Source organism: Salmo trutta, chromosome 8 (assembly GCF_901001165.1).
Source record: "Salmo trutta chromosome 8, fSalTru1.1, whole genome shotgun sequence".
NCBI classification, from domain to species: Eukaryota; Metazoa; Chordata; class Actinopteri; order Salmoniformes; family Salmonidae; genus Salmo; species Salmo trutta.
In genome coordinates, this window is record NC_042964.1 from 18649762 (window position 1) to 18671008 (window position 21247).

The following is a 21247-nucleotide window of genomic DNA, read 5'->3' on the forward strand; positions in this document are numbered from 1 at the left end:
CCAGGATATACAATTCAGCACTGTGACGCCGGGGGAAAGAAGATTTGAGAGGAAGCACCGAAGGATAGGACGAAAGAGTGAAGGATAGGACGAAAGAGTGATCGAGAGAGATGTCTGGTCCAGTAGAGGGGGGTGAAAGTGGGGATGTGGCAGAAGTTGGGCGGGAGGCAGAGGCGGAAAGCGAGCCTCCTCAATCAGCTCCACCTCTATCCCAGGGTGAGTGCTTGGAACTGGGGGAGAATAAAGAAGAGGCCCCTCCAGTGGCTAAGCAGCCCAGGCTCAGTGGAGAGGGGTTGGAGCTGAGTCTCAGCCTGGACCCCCCTGATACACATGGAGGACCCATAGAACAGGCAGGATTGGGGCAGGAAGACTTGGCTGTACTGACCCATAATGGAGGTAAAGTTGTTAAGTTGTATTTCAGGAAAAGCTTCCTTCAATGGTGTGCATCTCTCTAAATATTTTAAGTCAATGCTTATCATATGTGTGATTCACATTCCTTGTAAAAAAAAAAGTTTAAGGGACAGAAGATGGGGAACATAGCCTCTCGCCTCTTGACTTAATGGAATAATAGTATTTAACTCATAATGTTTAACCATATCTCTTACAGAGGCCAACCAGCCAAGTGTGATGGAAGGAGGAGAAGACGACATTGGAGCCAAAGAAGTAGAATGGCATGAGAATGGAGGTCCTTGTGAGGATCATGGCACAGGAGAGGAGAAGGTGGAAGAGGGGGAACAGGAAAGCTCAGCTGAAAGCACTAGCGAAGGACAAAAGTATGTGAAGAATTTTAGCATTATTCTAGGTAAATACTTTAGAAGCTAAAATATTAAGCACACAGAGATTTGGGGTTTGAAGAGCCATTTCAGCTGTGGAAATTGGGTGTCCAAACCTTGACATTATCCATCCACTGTTTTGCTTGTCCTCATCTATGTATTTCTCATGTACTGCGGCCTACTCTGATCCCCTCGCTCCTATCTGCAGCCTGGGTCTCGATTTCAGCCAGAACCCCCAGATGCTGACTGGTTCCTGGGCTGAGTACTCCAGCCTCCCTGAGAACTACCTCAAGGGCTGCAAATGGTAAGTCCCTCTTAAAATATTGTTCCTTGGTTGATTACGTGGCTTTAGGCTCCATTTTGCTTTACAGGCTATCTGAAGAAGTAACTGTTAATTCTCCAGGGCCCCAGATGGCTTGTGCATCCTGACCAACAGTGCAGACAATGTGCTGCGTGTCTACAACCTCCCCCCTGAGATCTACAGCTACAACTGGGACCTGCTCACTGAGATGGTGAGGCTCCAGAGATTTAATTCACTAGAAAGCCAACAAAACGGGGAGGGATCAACCTGAATTTGTCCAATAGAAACGCTTGTTTTCGTTGCAAATTGTTTTCTGTTGCAAAACTTATTGCTTAATGAATACGCCACAGGGTAACTGACTAAAACGGCTAGGTTCCCCTTGGAGATCAACACAGAATTTATCTCATGTCTCCCCTTCCCTGCAGAGTCCAGTGCTGAAGATGGCAGAGGGGGACACCATCTATGACTACTGCTGGTACCCCAAGATGAGCTCCCTGGACCCTGACTCTTGCTTGTGAGTTCAATCAATCGAAAGTTATTTCTAAAGCCATTTGTTTATGTCAACAGTTGTCACAAAGTACTTTAAAAATGGAATCCGCAGTAGGGGTAGCAGTTCCACTGTCTGTCCCACTTCTGTTTTGTTTTTTGCTGACGAAGCAGAGCTGGGGAACGTCACGCATCGCAGTCCCAAAACAAATCGGTCCCCAAAAAATCGGTACATATTCAGCTGTTCTATCACGCCTGCAATGATGTCAAAGGGGGGGTAAAAACATTGTTCTTTGTTTGAAATAACGTCTTTGTTCTAATATCGATAACGGACGTGACAGTTTCACTGCTATGGATTCCAGCTTTAATGATTCCAGTTTTAACCTCTCTTGGGGAGGTGGGACGCTATTCAATAGCCAGTGAAAAATCAGAGCGCCAAATTCAAAACCACAAAATGTCATAATTCAAAGTTCTCAAACATGCGACTATTTTACACCATTTTAAAGATGCACGTCTCCTTAATGTAACCACATTGTCCGATTTCAAAAAGGCTTTACGGCGAAAGCATAAAGTTAGATTATGTTAGGACAGTTCCAACACAAGAAAAACCACATCCATTTTCCTAGAAAGGACAGGCGTCACAAAAACCAGAAAACCAGCTAAAATTATGCACTAACCTTTGACGATCTTCATCAGATGACACTCCAAGGACATCATGTTACACAATACATGCATTTTTTGTTCGATCAAGTTGATATTTATATCCAAAAACAGCCTTTTACATTGGCGCATGATGTTCAGAAAATATTTTGCCTCCAATACTTCCGGTGAATCACCACAACAATTTACAAAAATACTAATTAACGTTGATAAAATATTAAACTGTTATTCAAAGAATTATAGATGAACATCTCCTTTATGCAACCGCTGTGACAGATTTCAAAAAAGCTTCACGGGGAAAGCACACTTTGCAATAATCTGAGAACTGCGCTCAGAAAAAGACATCAAGCAATACAGATACCCGCCATTTTGGAGTCATCTAAAATCATAAATGGCATTAGAAATATTCACTTACCTTTGATCTTCATCAGAAGGCACTTCCAGGAATCCCAGGTCCACAATAAATGTTTTGTTCGATAAAGTCCATAATTTATGTCCAAATACCTCCTTTTTGTTTGCGCGTTCAGTAAGCTACTCCAAGTGTAGGAAGCGCGGCCAAAATGTCACGACGAAAAGTCAAAAAAAGTTATATTTACGTTCGTTCAAACATGTCAAACGTTATATAGCATCAATCTTTAGGGCCTTTTTAATTTAGAACTTCAATAATATTCCAACCGGACGATTCCAATGTCTTGAAAAACGTTTTGGAACACAGCTACCCCTCACGTGAATATGCGCCAATGAACTCATGTGCTTTCCTGAGTCAACAACTTCCAACTTACTTTGTCCTCTCTCTGTTCACCATAGACGCCTCAAACAACTTTCTAAAGACTGTTGACATCTAGTGGAAGCCTTAGGAAGTGCAAAATGAACCCTAACTCTCCGTGTGTTCGATTGGCAATGACTTGAAAGGACTACAAGCACCAGAATTCTCACTTCCTGCTTAGATTTTTCTCAGGTTTTTGCCTGCCATATAAGTTCTGTTATACTCAGACATCATTCAAACAGTTTTCGAAACTTCAGAGTGTTTTCTATCCAAATCTACTAATAATACGCATATTCTAGTTCCTGGGCCCGAGTAGTAGGCCGTTTAATTTGGGTACGTTTTTCGTCCGGCCGTGAAAATACTGCCCCCTACCCAAGAGGGGTTAAAGGGAGACTTCAAAATTGTTAAACTTTGTATTAATCATCTCCAGCGCCACCTCTACATAAGTGAAAATGGTGCATTTCAATGTTTTATTGTTAACCTCTCTAGGGGAGGTAGGACGAAATCGTCCCACACTATTCAACAGCCAGTGAAAAATCAGAGGGACAGATTTAAAACCACAAAATGTCATAATTCAAATTTCTCAAACATAGGACTATTTTACACCATTTTATAGATGCACTTCTCCTGAATCGAACCACGTTGTCCGATTTCCAAAAGGCTTTACAGCGAAAGCAAAACATTAGATTGTTAGGAGAGTACATCGACACAATAACCACACAGCCATTTTCTAAGCAACTAGCATGCATCACAAATACCCAAAACACAGCTAAATGCAGCACTAACCTTTGACGATCTTCATCAGATGACACTCCTAGGACATTATGTTATACAATACATGCATTTTTTTGTTCGATGAAGTTCATATTTATATATAAAAACAGCATTTTACATTGGCGCGTGACGTTCAGATAATATTTTGCCTCCAATACTGCCGGTGAATCAGCACCACAATCTACAAGAATACTCGTCAAAAACATTGATGAAATATTAAACTGTCATTCAAAGAATTATAGATTAACATCTCCTGAATGCAACCGCATTGCCAGATTTCAAAATAACTTTACTGGGAAATCACACTTTGCAATAATCTGAGTACTGTGCTCAGAAAAAACACTGGGCGATACAGATAGCCGCCATGTTGGAGTCATCTAAATTAATAAATAGTATTAGAAATATTCACTTACCTTTGATGATCTTCATCAGAAGGCACTTCCAGGAATCCCAGGTACTCAACAAATGTTGTTTTGTTCGATAAAATCCATAATTTATGTGCAAATAGCTTATTGTTGTTTGCGCGTTCAGTTCAGCTACTCCAAATGTGCGCGCGGAAAATGTTACAACGAAAAGTAATAAAATGGTATTTACGTTCGTTCAAACATGTCAAACGTTGTAAAACGACAATCTTTAGGGCCTTTAGAACGTGAAGATTCAGTAATATTTCAACCGGACGGTTCCTGTGTCTTGAAAAAGGTTTTGGAACGGAGGATCCTCCCTCGTGAACGCGCCCCCAATGAAGTGATGTCATTCTCTGGCTGACCAAGTTCCCAGCCTTCTCATTCGGTCTCTGTTCATCGTAGACGCTTCAAACAACTTCCTAAAGACTGTTGACATCTAGTGGAAGCCTTAGGAAGCACCAGAATTCTCACTTCCTGCTTAGATTTTTCTCAGGTTTTTGCCTGCCATATGAGTTCTGTTATACTCAGACATCATTCAAACAGTTTTAGAAACTTCAGAGTGTTTTCTATCCAAATCTACTAATAATATGCATATTCTAATTCCTGGGCCTGAGTAGTAGGCCGTTTAATTTGGGTACGTTTTTCATCCGGCCGTGAAAATACTGCCCCCTACCCTAGAGAGGTTTTAATGATGTCATTGGAAACACTTGATCGTTCTTTTTTTACTACAAACATAGAAACGCGCCATTTTCACACATGTTGATGTTGGGGTGGTGCTGGAGAGTATGTATTTTTATTTCCCTTTAAGCTACAGTGCCTTCAGAAAGTATTCGTACCCATTGACTTATTCCACATTTTGTTGTTACAGCCTGAATTCAAAATGGATGAAGTAGATTTCTCACCCATCTACAAACAATACCCCAACATGTTTTTAGAAATGTATTGAAAATGAAATGCACAAGTATTCACACCCCTGAGTCAATACATGTTAGAATCAACTTTAGCAGCGATTACAGCAGTGAGTCTTTCTGGGTAAGTCTTTAAGAGGTTTGCACAACTGGATAGTACAATAATTGCACATTATTCTATAAAAAAGTCTTCAAGCTCTGTCAAGTTGGTTGTTGATCATTGCTAGACAGCTGTTTTCAAGTCTTGCCATAGATTTTCAAGCCAAAACTGTAACTAGGCCACTCAGGAACATTCAATGTCGTCTTGGTAAGCAACTCCAGTGTGCATTTGTCCTTGTGTTTTAGGTTATTGTCCTGCTATACGGTGAATTTGTCTCCCAATGTCTGTTGGAAAGCAGACTGAAACAGGTTTTCCTCTAGGATTTTGCCTGTGCTTAGCTCTATTCTGTTTATTTTTATCCTAAAAACCTCCCTAGTCCTTGCCGAGGAAAAGCATGCCCATAACATGATGCGGCTACCACTCGGGCTGTGGTGGTCATGAAATTTTGTCAACCGGTTATTGTCATGCAAAAGACTGCCGGTCTCACGGTAATTTAGCGTTAATTAACATAAACGCGTTTATCTCCAGGCCTCCACACATGCAAGCCGCTGATGCCGCTTTTGGAACATCTACATTTTTAAAGAAATTATAATAAATCAATTTAATATATGCCATCAAAATAAATCCATTATTTATTTTAGCCTTGTCTAAAGAAACATTATGATATGAAGAAAAAGTATTTGAGAAGAACACAGTAGGCCAACTCATATTCTCTTATCTGGCTATGCGCCAAACCGTAGGGCTTTTCATTTAGCAGACAAGATATGCTTATAAGTCGCCTGCCATTTATTTTACATTATATAATTTTATAGTAAGAAGAATATAATTGTACTTAGCTGAGTAAAATAGAAAGGATATTTTTCCCATTCCAGAGCGAGAGTACGCAAATGAAGTAGCTATGTTCAGCGTTAAAGTGATAATTTGAAATGGGTCCTATACACTAGATTTAGAGTTATTTGGCAACTTTAGTTGTGAATCATACAAACCTTGGAATGTCTTAGAAATCAAAAGATACATTGGCTACATTGTGCGACTACAGGCTATTGATGATTTGAGGAAGTTACAAAAAAAGCTTGCGCTCTGTTCTTTGCCTCAGGCTGCAGACGCTGTTATCATCAAGTGATCATATTTTCACCCATCAGACTGTCAATTTAATCTTGTAAATATGTAATGAAAAATAATAATTAGTTGCGAATTAGAAAGGCTCATTATCAAATGGGCAGGAACAGAGGCAAAATAAATGTAATTCACTTATGGCTACTCCAGTTATTTCGCCCCGTGACAGGTGATATTCCGCTCAAGCGCCGTATGCCATGGGCTTTCCAACCCTCTTCCTGCTGCTACCCAGTGCCTCATTTGGGGAAACCAAGTAAAATCTGTTCGGGGACATCGATAGTAACATGTTTTCCCAATAAAAAATATTTCATTAAACTTTTGACAGCCCCCCATCTCTGCATACTGGAGATAGGAATGAAGAAGAGAGGGGAGGAGATGGACACACACGGTGGCACCTCTAGCGCCAGGGTCAGCGCACTTTAATGTTTTTTTTTTCCTCCATCATTGTCAGCCTGCCACACACACTGTACAATACATTTATTAAACATAAGAATACAAAGTAAACCATTTTCACTGTAGTGTCCAAAACGTCTTTCAAGCAGGCGTTCCCTTGGCAGCATGAGCCTCTCAGGGAATGCTGCAGTGTACCCAAGTGGCATCGGGAGCAACTGCATAGCCCCGTTGGAAAATCTTTATGGGCTCTTTTGAAAATGTGAATCACATTTTTTTATTTGTCGTACCCCTGATGGCATTGCGCGAGTCCCATAGGGCAGCGCACAATTGTCCCAGCGTCGTCCGGGTTTGGCCAGGGTAGGTCGTCATTGTAAATAAGAATTTGTTCTTAACTGACTTGCCTAGTTAAGTAAAATAAATTCTGACCCTTTACTCAAATCAAATTGTATTTGTCACGTGCCGAATACAACAGTGAAATGCTAATTTACAAGCCCTTAACCAACAATGCAGTTTTAAGAAAATACCCCCCAAAAAGTAAGAAAAACAAATAATTAAAGAGCAGCAGTAAATAACAATAGCGGGCTATATACAGGGGGCACCGGTACAGAGTCAATGTGCGGGGGCACCGGTGTTGAGGTAATTGAAGTAATATGTACATGTAGGTAGAGTTATTGAAGTGACTATGCATAGATAACTCAGTACTTTGTTGAAGCACCTTTGGCAGCGATTACAGCCTTGAGTCTTCTTGGGTATGACGCTACAAGCTTGGCACATCTGTATTTGGGGAGTTTCTCCCATTCTTCTCTGCAGATCCTCTCAAGCTCTGTCAGGTTGGATGGGGAGCATCGCTGCACAGCTATTTTCAGGTCTCTCCAGAGATGTTCAAGTCCGGGCTCTGGCTGGGCCACTCAAGGACATTCAGAGACTTGTCCCGAAGCCATTCCTGCGTTGTCTTGGCTGTGGGCTTAGGGTTGTTGTCCTGTTGGATGGAGAACCTTCGCCCAAGTCTGAGGTCTTGAGACCTGTGGAGCAGGTTTTCGTCAAGTATCTCTCTGTACTTTGTTCCGTTCATCTTTCCCTCAATCCTGACTAGTCTCCCAGTCCCTGCCTCTGAAAACATCCCCACAGCATGATGCTGCAAACACCATGCTTTACCGTAGGGATGGTGCCAGGTTTCCTCCAGACGTGACGCTTCAAGCAAGTTCAATCTTGGTTTTCATAAGACCAGAGAATCTTGTTTCTCATTGTCTGAGAGTCCTTTAGGTGCCTTTTGGCAAACGCCAAGCGGGCTGTCATGTGCCTTTTATGGAGGAGCGGCTTCCGTCTGGCCACTCTACCATAAAGGCCTGATTGGTGGAATGCTGCAGAGATGGTTGTCCTTCTGGAAGGTTCTCCCATCTCCACAGAGGAACTCTGGAGCTCTGACCAAGGCCCTTCTCCCCCGATTGCTCAGGCGGCTAGCTCTAGGATGAGTCTTGGTGGTTCCAAACTTACACTTACATTTGACATTTTAGTCATTTAGCAGACGCTCTTATCCAGAGCGACTTACAGTAGTGAATACATACATTTCATGCATTTTTTTTTTTTTTTTTTTTTTTTTTTGTACTGGCCCCCCATGGGAATCAAACCCACAACCCTGGCGTTGAACACACTATGCTGGCATTGCAAACACCATGCTCTACCAACTGAGCCACAGGGAACTTCTTCCATTTAAGAATGATGGAGGCCACTGTGTTCTTGGGGACCTTTAAAGCTGCATACATTTTCTTGGTACCCTTCCCCAGATCTGTGCCTCGACGCAATCTAGCACTGAGATGCTGTGCCTTAGACCGCTGCGCCACTCAGGAGCCCGAGTGACTCATGACTGCCAGTGTGGTGGTAATAGTCACTACAACAGCCCTAGCCACCACCATCCTTCAATATATGAAGAGGGGTACTCAGTGTTGTTGGATTTGCTCCAAACATAATGCTTTGTATTCATGACATAAAGTTAATTTCTTTACCACATTTTTTTGCCATTTTAGTTTAGTGTGTCATTGCAAACAGGATGCATTCTGTATAGGCTTCCTTCTTTTCACTCTGTCATTTAGGTTAATTTTTTGGAAAAACTACAACGTTGTTGATCCATCCTTACTTTTTTTTCTTATAACTCTTAAAGTCACCATTGGCCTCATGGGGAAATCCCAGAAAAGTTTCCTTCCTCTTCAGCAACTGAGTTAGGAAAGATGCCTGTATCTTTGTAGTGACTGGGTGTATTGATACACCATCCAAAGTGTAATAAATAACTTCACCATGCTCAAAGGGATATTCAATGTATGCTTTTATTTTCACCCATCTACCAATACTGTAGGTGCCCCCCTTTACGAGGCATGGTTGAATAGTGTTTGAATACTTATTGGCTATTTGTTTGGAATCCCCAAAAAGTTACATATTGCAGCTTTAACAGAACTGTTTTTAAATGGCCTTTTTAAAGCACTGTAATTATTATGACTCCGTCTGTGCTGTGGCAAGCTGAGATCAATGTTGCCCAGCCGTTACCGTGGAGAATGCCATTGTCACGGATTGGTAAGGAGGCCGCTAACGAGGCCTCCTTACCAACAGTGCGCACCGCTTAACCCCCCCCCCCCCACCACCACCACTGCCTCCGATGGTTCCTCTCTGATCAGTGCCCAGCGTGGGTTTCCTCACCCCATGAAGTGAGGAAAGCAACATATCCTCTAGACTAGAAGCAGGGGGAATGAGGAAAAAGTACGAAGAAATGGAGGGAATGAGAAAAAAGGAAAGGGAGTTGAAGAGAGGGGGGGAGTGGATGATGAGAGCATGAATGACCCAAGGAGATGATTATCTGAGGGATGAACCCCCTGAGAGCAGGACCCTGAGAGGAGCCAGGGTAACAGGGACGAGGATGCTAGTCGGAGCTGACACACCATGTGAACTCCATCTGTGTGTGTATGTTCAGACAGCATGATGTTTTGTCTGGTGTTGTTGAGGGTTACGGAGTGGAGTCAGTCAGCTGGGATGACGTGGCCCTAACGTTTCCTAAACATTTGTTCGGGGAGTCAAATGAACCATGGAAATGTATGTTTAGAAGACATCATTGCGTCATGCTCACAGGTGGACAAGGCGTACTCATGTTTGGGTGTCTGGGGAATGTACTAACATCTGATTGGTAGATATAGTAAAAACATGACATCATTTACAAGCATGCGGTGAGGGTCTGTGAGGGGCAGTGGGATTCTTGGCTGTTTTTGTCATATTGGGAGTGCTACTGTTTAAATTATCCCTCCCTTTTCCCCACCCCATCTTTCTCCCTCTCTTTTTGTATCTTTCTCTCCAGCTTTCCCTCCCTCCTCCCTCTTTCCCGCTCTCTTTCCCTCCCTCTCTGCCAAAAGCCATGCGCTGTACCCTCCTGTAGAGTGTAGAATGGTCACTGGTGTTCCTCCTTTGAATTGCTTTCTGGGCCGGCGTCCAGGCTAGCTGTGGTGTACCATTATAATGAGGAGCTTCCCAACAGACAGAACAAAGACACAGTGCCATTAGAGCACTGTGCCGCCCAGGCTCATTTCCTCTTGGCTAATTGAGCCTCAGTTCAGACAGCGATATTTAAGCGTTTGTTGGGCTGTTAGGTTCCCCCTGCAGTTACGTTAGTTGAAAAGCCATACAGTATGTCTGTCTGATGGCTTGTTTTTTTTTATCCATTATAAAGCAACAAACTGTTACTGAATAGATAAGAGGGGCTGAATGAAATTCAAAGTGAAATAGTGACTGGGGAGTGAAGTACTGAAATGTCCTCTCTGATGGATCTGGCACAAAGCAGTGTCTGTTTTACAAGTGAGATGAAAAAATGACTCTTCCTTTGTCCTGTTGTGACCCACACTTGTTTCTTTTCTTCCTCCATCATTTCCCTCAACCTCTTCTCTCTCTCTCTCCACCCCTTTTTTTCTTCATCTCTCCATCCATCCTTAACTTCCCTCCATGTCCAATCTTTTCCTCTCCAACCATCCTTCTCCATCCCTTTTCCCTCTCTCCATCCATCCTTTCCTCCATCGCTCTCGCTTTCTCTCGCTTTCTCTCTCTCTCTCTCTCGCTTTCTCTCTCTCTATCTCGCTTTCTCTCTCTCTCTCGCTTTCTCTCTCTCTATCTCGCTTTCTCGCTTTCTCTCGCTTTCTCTTTCTCGCTTTCTCTCGCTTTCTCTTTCTCGCTTTCTCTCTCTCTCTCTCGCTTTCTCTCTCTCGCTTTCTCTCTCTCTCTCCTCTCTCTCTCTCGCTTCTCTCTCTCTCTCTCGCTTTCTCTCTCTCTCTCTCTCTCGCTTTCTCTCTCTCTCTCTCGCTCTCTCTCTCTCTCTCTCTCTCTCTCTCTCTCTCTCTCTCGCTTTCTCTCTCTCTCGCTTTCTCTCTCTCTCTCTCTCTCTCTCTCTCTCGCTTCTCTCTCGCTTTCTCTCTCTCTCGCTTTCTCTCTCTCTCTCTCTCTCTCTCGCTTTCTCTCTCTCGCTTTTCTCTCTCTCGCTTTCTCTCTCTCTCGCTTTCTCTCTCTCTCTCTCTCGCTTTCTCTCTCTCTCTCTCTCTCTCGCTTTCTCTCTCTCTCGCTTTCTCTCTCTCTCGCTTTCTCTCTCTCTCTCTCGCTTTCTCTCTCTCTCTCTCGCTTTCTCTCTCTCTCTCTCGCTTTCTCTCTCTCTCTCTCGCTTTCTCTCTCTCTCGCTTTCTCTCTCGCTTTCGCTTTCTCTCTCGCTTTCGCTTTCTCTCTCTCTCGCTTTCTCTCGCTTTCTCTCTCTCTCGCTTTCTCGCTTTCTCGCTTTCTCTCGCTTTCTCGCTTTCTCTCTCTCTCTCGCTTTCTCTCTCTCTCTCGCTTTCTCTCTCTCTCTCTCTCGCTTTCTCTCTCTCTCTCTCTCTCTCTCTCTCTCTCTGCATGCTGGGAATTTTTGGGAGTTTGAGTGTTTGGTGAGGACTCTGTCCTAACTAACTTTCTAGACTCTTGTCTTGATCTTTTCCTTACATTTTATTTTCTATGGTATACGGTTAATGCAATATTTGTTTTAGCGGTATCCACAGTTTTTTTCAGAGTTAGGGTGGAAGAGGACAGAGTAAGTTTTCTGGGGTTTGCAAGGCGTGGTATGCGCGATGGCTTCTCAGCCTAGCGCGGAGGAGATGCTGTCGATACGGCATGGATTCAGGTGTGTTCCTGAGAATGGAGTTAAGGTGGAGGAGGTTCTGCTCGCGGTCGGCGAACAGGTAGGAGCTGAATTTATACATTCTGCTTCTAGAATGAACAAAGCTGTGGTTGTGTTCATGAAAGAGAAAATTTGGTTGGTAGGCTAATTGCTAGCGGAATATTTGTAAGGGATGTGTTGGTGCCAGTTTTACCTCTTTCTACCCCTTCGACAAGAGTAGTCGTTGCAAATTTACCTCCGTTTATTACGGACGATCAGATCAGGAAAGAGCTGAGTCGTTTTGGTAAGTTTGCTAGCGGGTTTCGTGTACTGTCGGCAGGCTTTCAGGCAGCTGCTGTTAAGCACGTTGTTTCGTTCCGGAGGCAAGTGTTTATGTTTCTGAACAACAATGAGCAACAGCTAAATGTGCATTTTAAAGTGAGGCATGGGGAGGGGCTCTATGCAGGGTTTGCCAGCACAGACAGTCTACGGTGTTTTGAGTGTGGGGATTTGGGGCATAAGAGCTTTGCATGCCCACATAAAGGCCGTAGACAAAGTGAGGGTACAAGCGCTGGTGGGGGAAATCGAGATCAAAGTGCAGGGGGTAATGAGATGCAGACAGCAGAGGCTGGGCCTAGTCATACCAGGGATGGTGGGGTAGCTGAGGCTGGGTCTAGTCAGACTAGAGATGGTGGGGTAGTGGAGGCTGGGTCTAGTCAGACTAGAGATGGTGGTGTAGCGGAGGCTGGGTCTAGTCAGGCTAGAGATGGTGGGGTAGTGGAGGCTGGGCCTAGTCAGGCTAGAGATGGTGGGGTAGTGGAGGCTGAGCCTTGTCAGGCTAGAGATGGTGGGGTAGCTGAGGCTGGGTTTAGCTATGATATGGAGGGTGGTGTAGAGGATGCTAAGTCTAGTCAGGTTATGACAGTGGATGAAGAGAGTACAGTGGGGAAGTGTAAGAGACTAGGGGGGGAGGAGGAGGGTGCCAAGCGGAAAAGGAAAAAGGGTGTGGTTAAAGGCACAATGGAAACTTTGCCTGTTGCTGTGGGAGATGCCCTGACCAGAGAGGAAGGGCAGGTGGTCAGGGTGGGAGATAGAGATGAGGAGGAAAGTGAGTCTGAGGAAGAGGATGAGGAGTTATTTTTTTCAGACTCCTCTTCAATAGGCCCGGAGCTGACAGCCAGTCAAGCAGAGGGGTCTAAGTACACGGTGAGGGAACTGACAAGGTTCCTGAATGAGACCAAGGGGAAAAAAGTCAATCTTGAGGCTTTTTTCCCTGATTCAAGAAAGTTTGTACGATCAGTACAACATGCTGTGAGAAATGAGGGGCATGGTGTCCTCTCACCCAGGAAACGGTTTAGGTTGAGGAAGTGGGTCACAACAGTGCGTAAGGGTCTACCTTCGGACACTGTTTAGATGTATACTTTCTTTCTGACACTGGGGTTTTTGAGCTTTGCTATTGGTCTCTTTCTCTGCTGGCTTTTCTCCCACTTCTTATGGAGACTCTACGGGTAGGCTCGCTCAATATAAATGGCGCCAGAGATGCGGGAAAGAGGAGTGTGTTGGGTGAATATGTAAAACAAAAAAAAGTACAAGTGTTGTTTCTGCAGGAGACACATAGTGATGTATTGAATGAAGTCGATTGGGGGCTCTGGTGGAAAGGGGCAAGTGTGTTGAGCCATGGGACAAATCTTAGTGCAGGAGTGGCAGTCCTTTTTGCACCGGGTCTGTCTGTAAAAATTTGCTCCTCAAAGGAGGTGTGTAGGGGTAGGCTCCTTGTTGTTAAAGCAGAAATTAACAATATGGGGTTTGTCTTTATAAATGTGTATGCGCCTAACACAGGGAGAGAAAGAGGGGTTCTATTTGGGAGTCTTAGACAGGAACTCTCACAGGTAGCGCCTGAGGAGACACTGGTGGTTGGAGGGGACTGGAACTGCACAATAGATTTTACAAAAGACAGAAATGGGGAAGAGCCTCATTCAGTGTCAGTGGGAGTGTTAAGGGATATTATTAATCAGTTTGACCTAGTGGATGTTTGGAGAACTAAACATCCGAACACAAGACAGTATACATGGGTGAAGGTTTTTGGGGCTAGGGTGAGTGCAGCCCGACTTGATCGGTTTTATATGTCTAGGAATCGGAGCAATAGGCTGTTGGGCGCTACCATTCTCCCAGTGGGGTTTTCCGATCATCACATAACCATGGCTCGGCTGTCTATTTCACCAGGGCCCCGGCAGGCATCCTATTGGAAATTCAATGTAAAGCTCTTACAAGATGCCACTTTTTGCGCAGGTTTCCAGACCTTCTGGGAAAGGTGGAGGCAGCGAATAGAGGATTATGAGTCTCTGAGCCAATGGTGGGATGTGGGGAAAGTCCAAATTCGGCTTTTCTGTCAACAATACACAGCTCTCTCATCCTCAGAGGCTAGGAGAGTTTTGGGGGAACTAGAGAGGTGTATTAGTGAGATGGAGGTACAGATGGTGGGGCAAGGCAATGTAGGCCTCCAGGCTAATTTAGCTGAATTACGCAGGGACCTGGGCAGTTTTTTCCAGGTTAAAGCAAAGGGAGCACTTGTAAGAGCTAGATTCTCCATGCTCAAGGAGATGGATGCTCCCAGCTCCTTCTTCTTTGGTTTGGAAAGACAGAGCAGTGAAGCCAAGGGTATGCATTGTCTACGGCTGTCTGATGGGCGGGTGACCTCTGTGGTGGGTGAGATGCGGGAGCGGACTGTGGAGTTTTATACTGAATTGTATAGGGCAGAAGAGTGTGATCCTGTGTGTGCTCAGGTCTTGTTCACAGGACTCCCTAAACTCTCTCTGGCACAGAGGGATGATTTGGACGTTCCTCTGTTGTCCCATGAACTGGCAGAGGCCGTAACCCAGATGTCCACCGGTCGTGCACCGGGGGTTGATGGACTCCCAGTGGAGTTTTATAAAAAATTCTGGGGAATAGTTGGACGGGACTTCTTTTGCGTGTTGCGTGAATGCGTCGGGGTAGGGGAGTTGCCGATGAGCTGCCGTCGGGCGGCTCTGACTCTCCTGCCCAAAAAAGGAGACTTGTGTGAACTTAAGAACTGGAGGCCTGTGGCATTGCTCTGTGCGGACTACAAGATATTTGCCAAGGTCCTCTCTAACAGACTGAAGTCCCACTTGGACTCGATAGTACATAAGGACCAAACATATTGTGTACCGGGACGCTCAATCACGGACAACTTGTTCTTAATTAGGGACATGTTGGACTTGTCGAGAGGGTCTAATGTGAACTTCGGACTGGTCTCTTTAGATCAAGAGAAGGCTTTTGATAGAGTGGACCATGAGTATCTGTTTAATGTGATGTCTGTGTTTGGGTTTGGGAGGAGTTTTTTGACCTGTGTGAAGCTGTTGTATGCTGGGGCGTCATGCATGGTCAAGGTGGGAGGGGGGCTCAGTAGGCCAGTCTGGGTGAGACGGGGCATTAGACAAGGATGCCCTCTATCTGGGCAGTTATACACACTAGCCATTGAGCCTTTTTTAGGACTGCTACGCAGGAGACTGCAGGGAGTGTGCTGGACAGGCATGGATGTGTTGACAGGAATAGCAGTGTCAGCATATGCAGATGATGTTTCTGTGATGGTCAGGGATGGCCAAGATATGCAGGCACTGGAGACCAGTCTGAAGGTGTACGAGGGAGCTTCTTCAGCTAAGGTAAACTGGGGCAAGAGCAAAGCTCTGTTATGCGGGGCATGGGGGGATAGGGCTCCTCCTCTGCTTCCAGGGGGTTTGCAGTGGGGTTGTGAAGGGCTTAAAGTGTTGGGGGTGTACCTGGGCTCGGAGAGGTGGGTCAGGAAGAACTGGGAGGGGCTGTCACAGGCAGTGGTGTCAAGACTGGCCAGGTGGAGGTGGCTCCTGTCCCAAGTGTCATATAGAGGGAGGGTGCTGATAATTAACAACCTGGTGGCATCTTCCCTGTGGCATAAACTGGCTGTCCTCAACCCCCCCGCCGGTCTGCTCGCAGACCTGCAACGCAAGCTGGTGGACTTCTTCTGGTCGGGCCATCACTGGCTGAGGGCAGCAGTGTTGTATATGACCGTCCATGAAGGAGGACAGGGCCTGGTGGAACTGGAGAGCAGGATGGCTGCGTTCCGGCTAAAGGCGGTGCAGAGACTGCTGTACCATACTGACGTTGGCTGGAGGGAACCAGCATGCGCGCTGCTGAGGAGAGCTGGCGGATTAGGTTTGGATCGGCAGCTGTTCCTCATGAGGCTGGAGAGGCTGAGTACAGCAGGTCTCTCAGACTTTTACTCTGGGGTGCTGAGGGCCTGGCAGCTGCTAAGGCCCACACGAGAAGGGGGTGTGGAGCCTGGGCTGTGGGTGTGGGAGGAGCCTATCTTCCACAACCCAGCCATCCCTTTAAGATCGGTCCAGTCGGCCACCCTGCAGAGACAACTGATGGCAGGGGGTGTAAAAAGGCTGGGTGACTTGAGACTGCTGGGAGAGGAGGGGTGGAAAAGCCCGGAAGTCTTGGCACAGCAAACAGGGATAATGTCTCTTAGGCTGCTGGAGAGATTCCTGGAGGAGGTCCAGGAGGCACTGTCTGAGCCGGTAAGAGGGATGTTTGAGCAGCCAAAGGGAGAGGGGCCACCAAGCTTTCCGCCACTGCAGGTGAAGGCAGAGACTGGAGACTGGCAAGGGGGTCTGGAGGACTTGTTAGATCTTAACACTCCGAGCCTGGGTGAGTTTGAAGGGGTGGGAGGTAAAGCCCTCTACAACCTCTGTGTTAAGGTGAGGAACATTAGGAGCCTAACAGGAGTAAAGGCACATCAGTGGCAGGGGGTATGTGGGGAGGAGAGTATGGTGGGTTTTAGATGGAGGGGGCTCTACAAACCCCCAGCACCAAAGAGGTCAGGGGACCTCCAGTGGAGGGTTCTACATGGAGCCCTGGCCACTAACAGCTGGCTGGCACGGGTTGAACCGGGAGTTGGGCAGGAGTGTCCTTTCTGTAAAATGAAAGAAACAGTGCACCATGTGTTTTCTGTGTGCACCAGGTTAATTCCATTAATGTCTCTGTTGGAATGTCTGTGTGAGAGGTTGGGGGTGGTCTTTACTGTTGGGGTGTTCATAATGGGATACAGGTATTCAAATAAGGAGAAGGCCAAATGTGTTTTGTTGAATTTTCTGTTTGCTCAGGCGAAGTTGTCTATTTGGCTAACAAGGAGGAACAGGGTCAAAGGTGGGGGGATAACAGACCCTTTACTATTGTTTAATGGGATGGTCTCTGCGCGCCTTAGGGTTGAGTTTGAGTTCTATAAAATGATAAAAAGTGTGGAGATGTTTCAGGAGATATGGTGTGTTGGGGGGGCTGTCTGTATAGCTGGGGAAGATGTTTTGGATATACGGTTATAGGAGTGGGTATTGTTTTGAGTATTGTGATGTTGGTTTGTATCATGTGGTACATGTATGAATCACAGGATGTATTTTTGGTTTTATTTTTAAGGGGGGGGGGGGGGGGGTTGGGTGGTGAGTTTTAAATGAAATGAGAATGGTTCAATAAAGAAAGTCAAAAAGTCAAAAGTCTCTCGCTTTCTCTCTCTCTCTCGCTTTCTCTCTCGCTTTCTCTCTCGCTTTCTCTCTCGCTTTCTCTCTCGCTTTCTCTCTCTCTCTCCTCCAGTATAGCCAGCAGCAGTCGTGATAACCCGGTCCATATCTGGGATGCGTTTTACGGGGACCTGCGTGCCAGCTTCAGACCCTACAACCATCTGGACGAGCTGACCGCAGCCCACTCCCTCTGCTTCTCCCCAGACGGGTCACAGCTCTACTGCGGCTTCGACAAGACAGTCAGGGTGTTCTACACAGACAGGCCTGGACGAGATTGTGAGGAAAGGCCCACTGTAGGTTAGTAGAGTACATAAGGGTTTCCTAAACTCGGTCCTGGGCCGGGTGCACGTTTTGGTTTTTGCCCTATACATCTGATTTTAAAATAACCAAGTCATTATCAAGCTTTGATTATTTGAATTAGCTGTGTAGTGCTAGGGCAAAAAGCAGAACGTGCACCCGGGGGGGGGGGGAGTTTGGGAAACATCGGTGACGTACAGTACCAGTTACGAATTGGTAGTGGTGGTCATTGCGCAGTATTTTCATTTGGGTGCCCAAATGTTATTTGTTCAATCATTCTCTACAGTGTAGACGGAGTAATATCCGTTATAATTTGTAATATCAGCTATAAATTGGGCGGCAGGTAGCCTAGTGGTTAGAGCGTTGGGCCAGTAACCGAAAGGTTGCTAGATCGAATCCCCGAGCTGACAAGGTAAAACATCTGTCGTTCTACTCTTGAACAAGGCAATTAACCCACTCTTCCTAGGCCGTCATTGTAAATAAGAATGTGTTCTTAACTGACTTGCCTAGTTAAATTTTAAAAAAACGGGTGTCCTGACTCTCTGTGGTCACTAAAGATCCCATGGCACTTATTGTAAGAGTAGGGGTGTTAACCCTGGTGTTCTGGCTAAATTCCTAATCTGGCCCTTATACCATCACAGTCACCTAATCATCCTCAGCTTCCAACTGGCTCATTTATCTCCCCCCCCCCCCCCCCCCCCCCTTCTCTCCCCTGTAACTATTCCCCAGGTCATTGCTATAAATGAGAATGTGTTCTCAGTCAACTTACCTGGTAAAATAAAAACATATTTTCCTAGATTTATAACCCATTTAGTTATACCAGCAGCGCAAACCGAAACGGTCCTTAATATGTTGATCTGAGTGTGTGTGTGTTCCCTCTCCAGTGAAGAAGCAGGGTCAGGGTCAGACTGGCATCATCTCCTGCATGGCGTTCAGCCCGTGCCAGTCTGTGTACGCCTGTGGCTCGTACTCCCGCACCGCAGGCCTCTACTCCTGCCAGGACGGCTCTCAGCTGGCCCTGCTGCCGCCCAGGCACCACGGGGGCATCACACACCTCGCCTTCTCACCCGACGGACACTACCTGTACACTGGGGGTCGCAAGGTGACCGAACGCAAACACAACCTCGAAGGGAGACATGGGGCTTAAAACAGTTGTCCTTTTAAAACAGACCACTCAGAGATTTGGGTAGGAGGAGCACAGTGTCACAGTGGAGAACGTGGTGGTTCTCTAAAACACATACTGTATTTACACTCATACCCACATTCACTATCAGTGTTATTATTTCACTTGTACGTCTTGAGGTGTGTGTGTGTGTGTGTGTGTGTGTGTTTACTATTCTTGTGGGGACTTCTGGTCCCCACAAGAATAGTTAAACACACACACACTTCACCAACTGGGGACATTTTGTTGGTCCCCATAAGGTCAAATGCTATTTCTAGGGGGTTAGGGAAAGTAGGATTTTGAATGGGACTGAATTTTGTGTCCCCACAAGGTTAGCTGTACATGACTGTGTGTGTGTGTGTGTAGGACCCAGAGATTCTGTGCTGGGACCTGAGGGACCCGGGAAAGATTCTGTTCTCTCTGAAAAGGAATGTGGCCACCAACCAGCGGATCTACTTCGACCTGGACCCGTAAGTCCATACCCTGTATCTTGTCTTCCTGCTACTCTTACAGCTAACTGCAGCCCGCCAATGCCCCCTGTCCCGTTCCACCATTTGAGAAACCCTTGACTTAGTATCTAATACCCTTGCACCCTTAACTACTCTTCATATTATGCTCTTCATAACATAATTATGCTCTTCATAACTGCTCTTCATATTATACCATCTCTCGGTCTGTCTCTGTGTGTAGTTGTTAATGCTGACTGTGTGCGTGTAGATCTGGCCGGTACTTGTTGAGTGGTGATACAGAGGGGGTGGTGTCAGTGTGGGACACCCTCACAGCTCCCCCCGATGGTAACCAGGAGCTACTGCAGCCTCAGCTTCACTTCCAGGCCCATAGGGACTGCACCAATGGCATCAGGTAGGCTTTACCAACATTTTATTAACATTGTTTGACTGCTGAATCTATTTAATATACTAAATATATCGATTTTTAGAAGTGGTCTCTCACTTGCTGTTTGGGGGCGGCAATGTATTTGTCACTTCAATATCGCTCTTATTTTCTCTCAATGCCCCGTCTCTCGTCCCTCCATTCTCCCCCTAGTGTCCACCCCTTTATGCCGTTGCTGGTGTCATCCAGCGGGCAGCGCCAGTTCCTCTCCCCGGGGGACAGTAGCGATGGAGACTCCTCGGGCTCTGAGGGAGATGTCGTGATGTTATCACCTACCCCAGAGGTCAGACAGGACAACGCTCTGACTGTGTGGTGGGCCGGACCACTTAGCCCAGCCAGCGAGGGGGCGCAGGAGGAACCACCGCCAGTGGTAGTGATTGATTGATTGTGGATTAGTCCAGCTCAACCCCCCCCCCCCCCCCTGGACTGAACCAAATGTCAAACTGCCAATATGAGAAAATGTAGTAGTAGTACGTATTCTGTTTAAAAGTATGGCAATCAATATACTGAGTTGTCCCTTGGATCCAGCGAATTACAGTTTCCCCAGTCTCGAAGCCAAGGTACAAACTATTGTGAATGCTAACATGCTACTATGCTAGCAGGGAGCTTACCAATTCCAAACTAAATGTAATTGTAAAACCTCTCAGGTTCAGATGACCACCACAGCCAGACCAGGCCCTGTGTGTTGGATGAGCACAGTGTACATTGTGTTGAATGTACACCAATCTACCATCCAATCATATGTTGCTCTAGGGGAGTGTTCAGTTTACCTCGTGTTAGTCATTTTTTATTGTTGTAAGTGCCAAGCTGGTGCCATGGCGTCGCTATACATCAGTAAATGTATATTTTTGTAAAGCCATGATGAATATTGTAGTTTCTGAATGTATTAAAATCGGTAAGCAGTTAGCATAATTGCTGTAACCACAAACAGACGGATACGGCAAACGTCATTTTTTTGTATAGTGAACGAGATAACAGACCAACACAAACGTCGGCCTGTCCTTTTCTATTCCTTTTCCAGCGAGTCAACATGACACCTAGCAAGTGATCTACTGCGCACAGCCGATGTGGGACTAAGACTGCACGAACGAGTTCTGGTGGGGGGGGGGGTAAAATGATTAACAAGATTTGTATAGGAAGAACGGTTGTGTTGTAGCACAAGTGATATTGTTTGTAGAAGTAACCTACTAAATGCCTTTTTGCAAGTACTCCGTTGCTGGTTGCGGTGTAGTCTTGTCTGCAAATTCAGGGAAACCACTAGAGGGCAAACTGCTCCAGGTGGGTTGTCGGTTTCACACAAACGTCTAATTATTTGCCTTTCCTTGTGTCGGTGTTATGCTGAAGCTGAATGAATGTGTTGTACAAATTCTGTTCTATTTTGTCTCTATATTTAGTTATTGTAGAATAAGCTATTCTAAGAAGCCCAGGGGACTATATATATATATATATATTTGTTTTCTGAGACGGATCTGTCATCTACGTTTTCGAGCATACCCTCAA

General features: G+C 45.7%; 1 protein-coding gene across 1 annotated transcript; it reads left to right on the plus strand.

Moving 5' to 3' along the window:
• The first annotated feature begins 42 nt into the window (after nt 1-42).
• On the plus strand, nt 43-20955 carry LOC115198370 (telomerase Cajal body protein 1). The gene is made up of 10 exons (XM_029760272.1): nt 43-396; nt 608-773; nt 982-1077; nt 1177-1285; nt 1500-1588; nt 17471-17694; nt 18579-18796; nt 19223-19326; nt 19574-19717; nt 19901-20955. Exons 1-10 carry the CDS (start codon nt 111-113, stop codon nt 20130-20132), a joined length of 1668 nt encoding a protein of 555 aa, XP_029616132.1. The 5' UTR covers nt 43-110; the 3' UTR covers nt 20133-20955.
• Nucleotides 20956-21247: the final 292 nt, after the last annotated feature.

Coding starts and splice junctions, on each gene's coding strand:
- LOC115198370 (XM_029760272.1), top strand. CDS start 111: ATGTCTGGTCCAGTAGAGGGGGGTGAAAGTGGGGATGTGGCAGAAGTT. Junction 17,695..18,578: donor TGAGGAAAGGCCCACTGTAG/GTTAGTAGAGTA, acceptor TTCCCTCTCCAG/TGAAGAAGCAGGGTCAGGGT. Junction 18,797..19,222: donor TGTACACTGGGGGTCGCAAG/GTGACCGAACGC, acceptor GTGTGTGTGTAG/GACCCAGAGATTCTGTGCTG.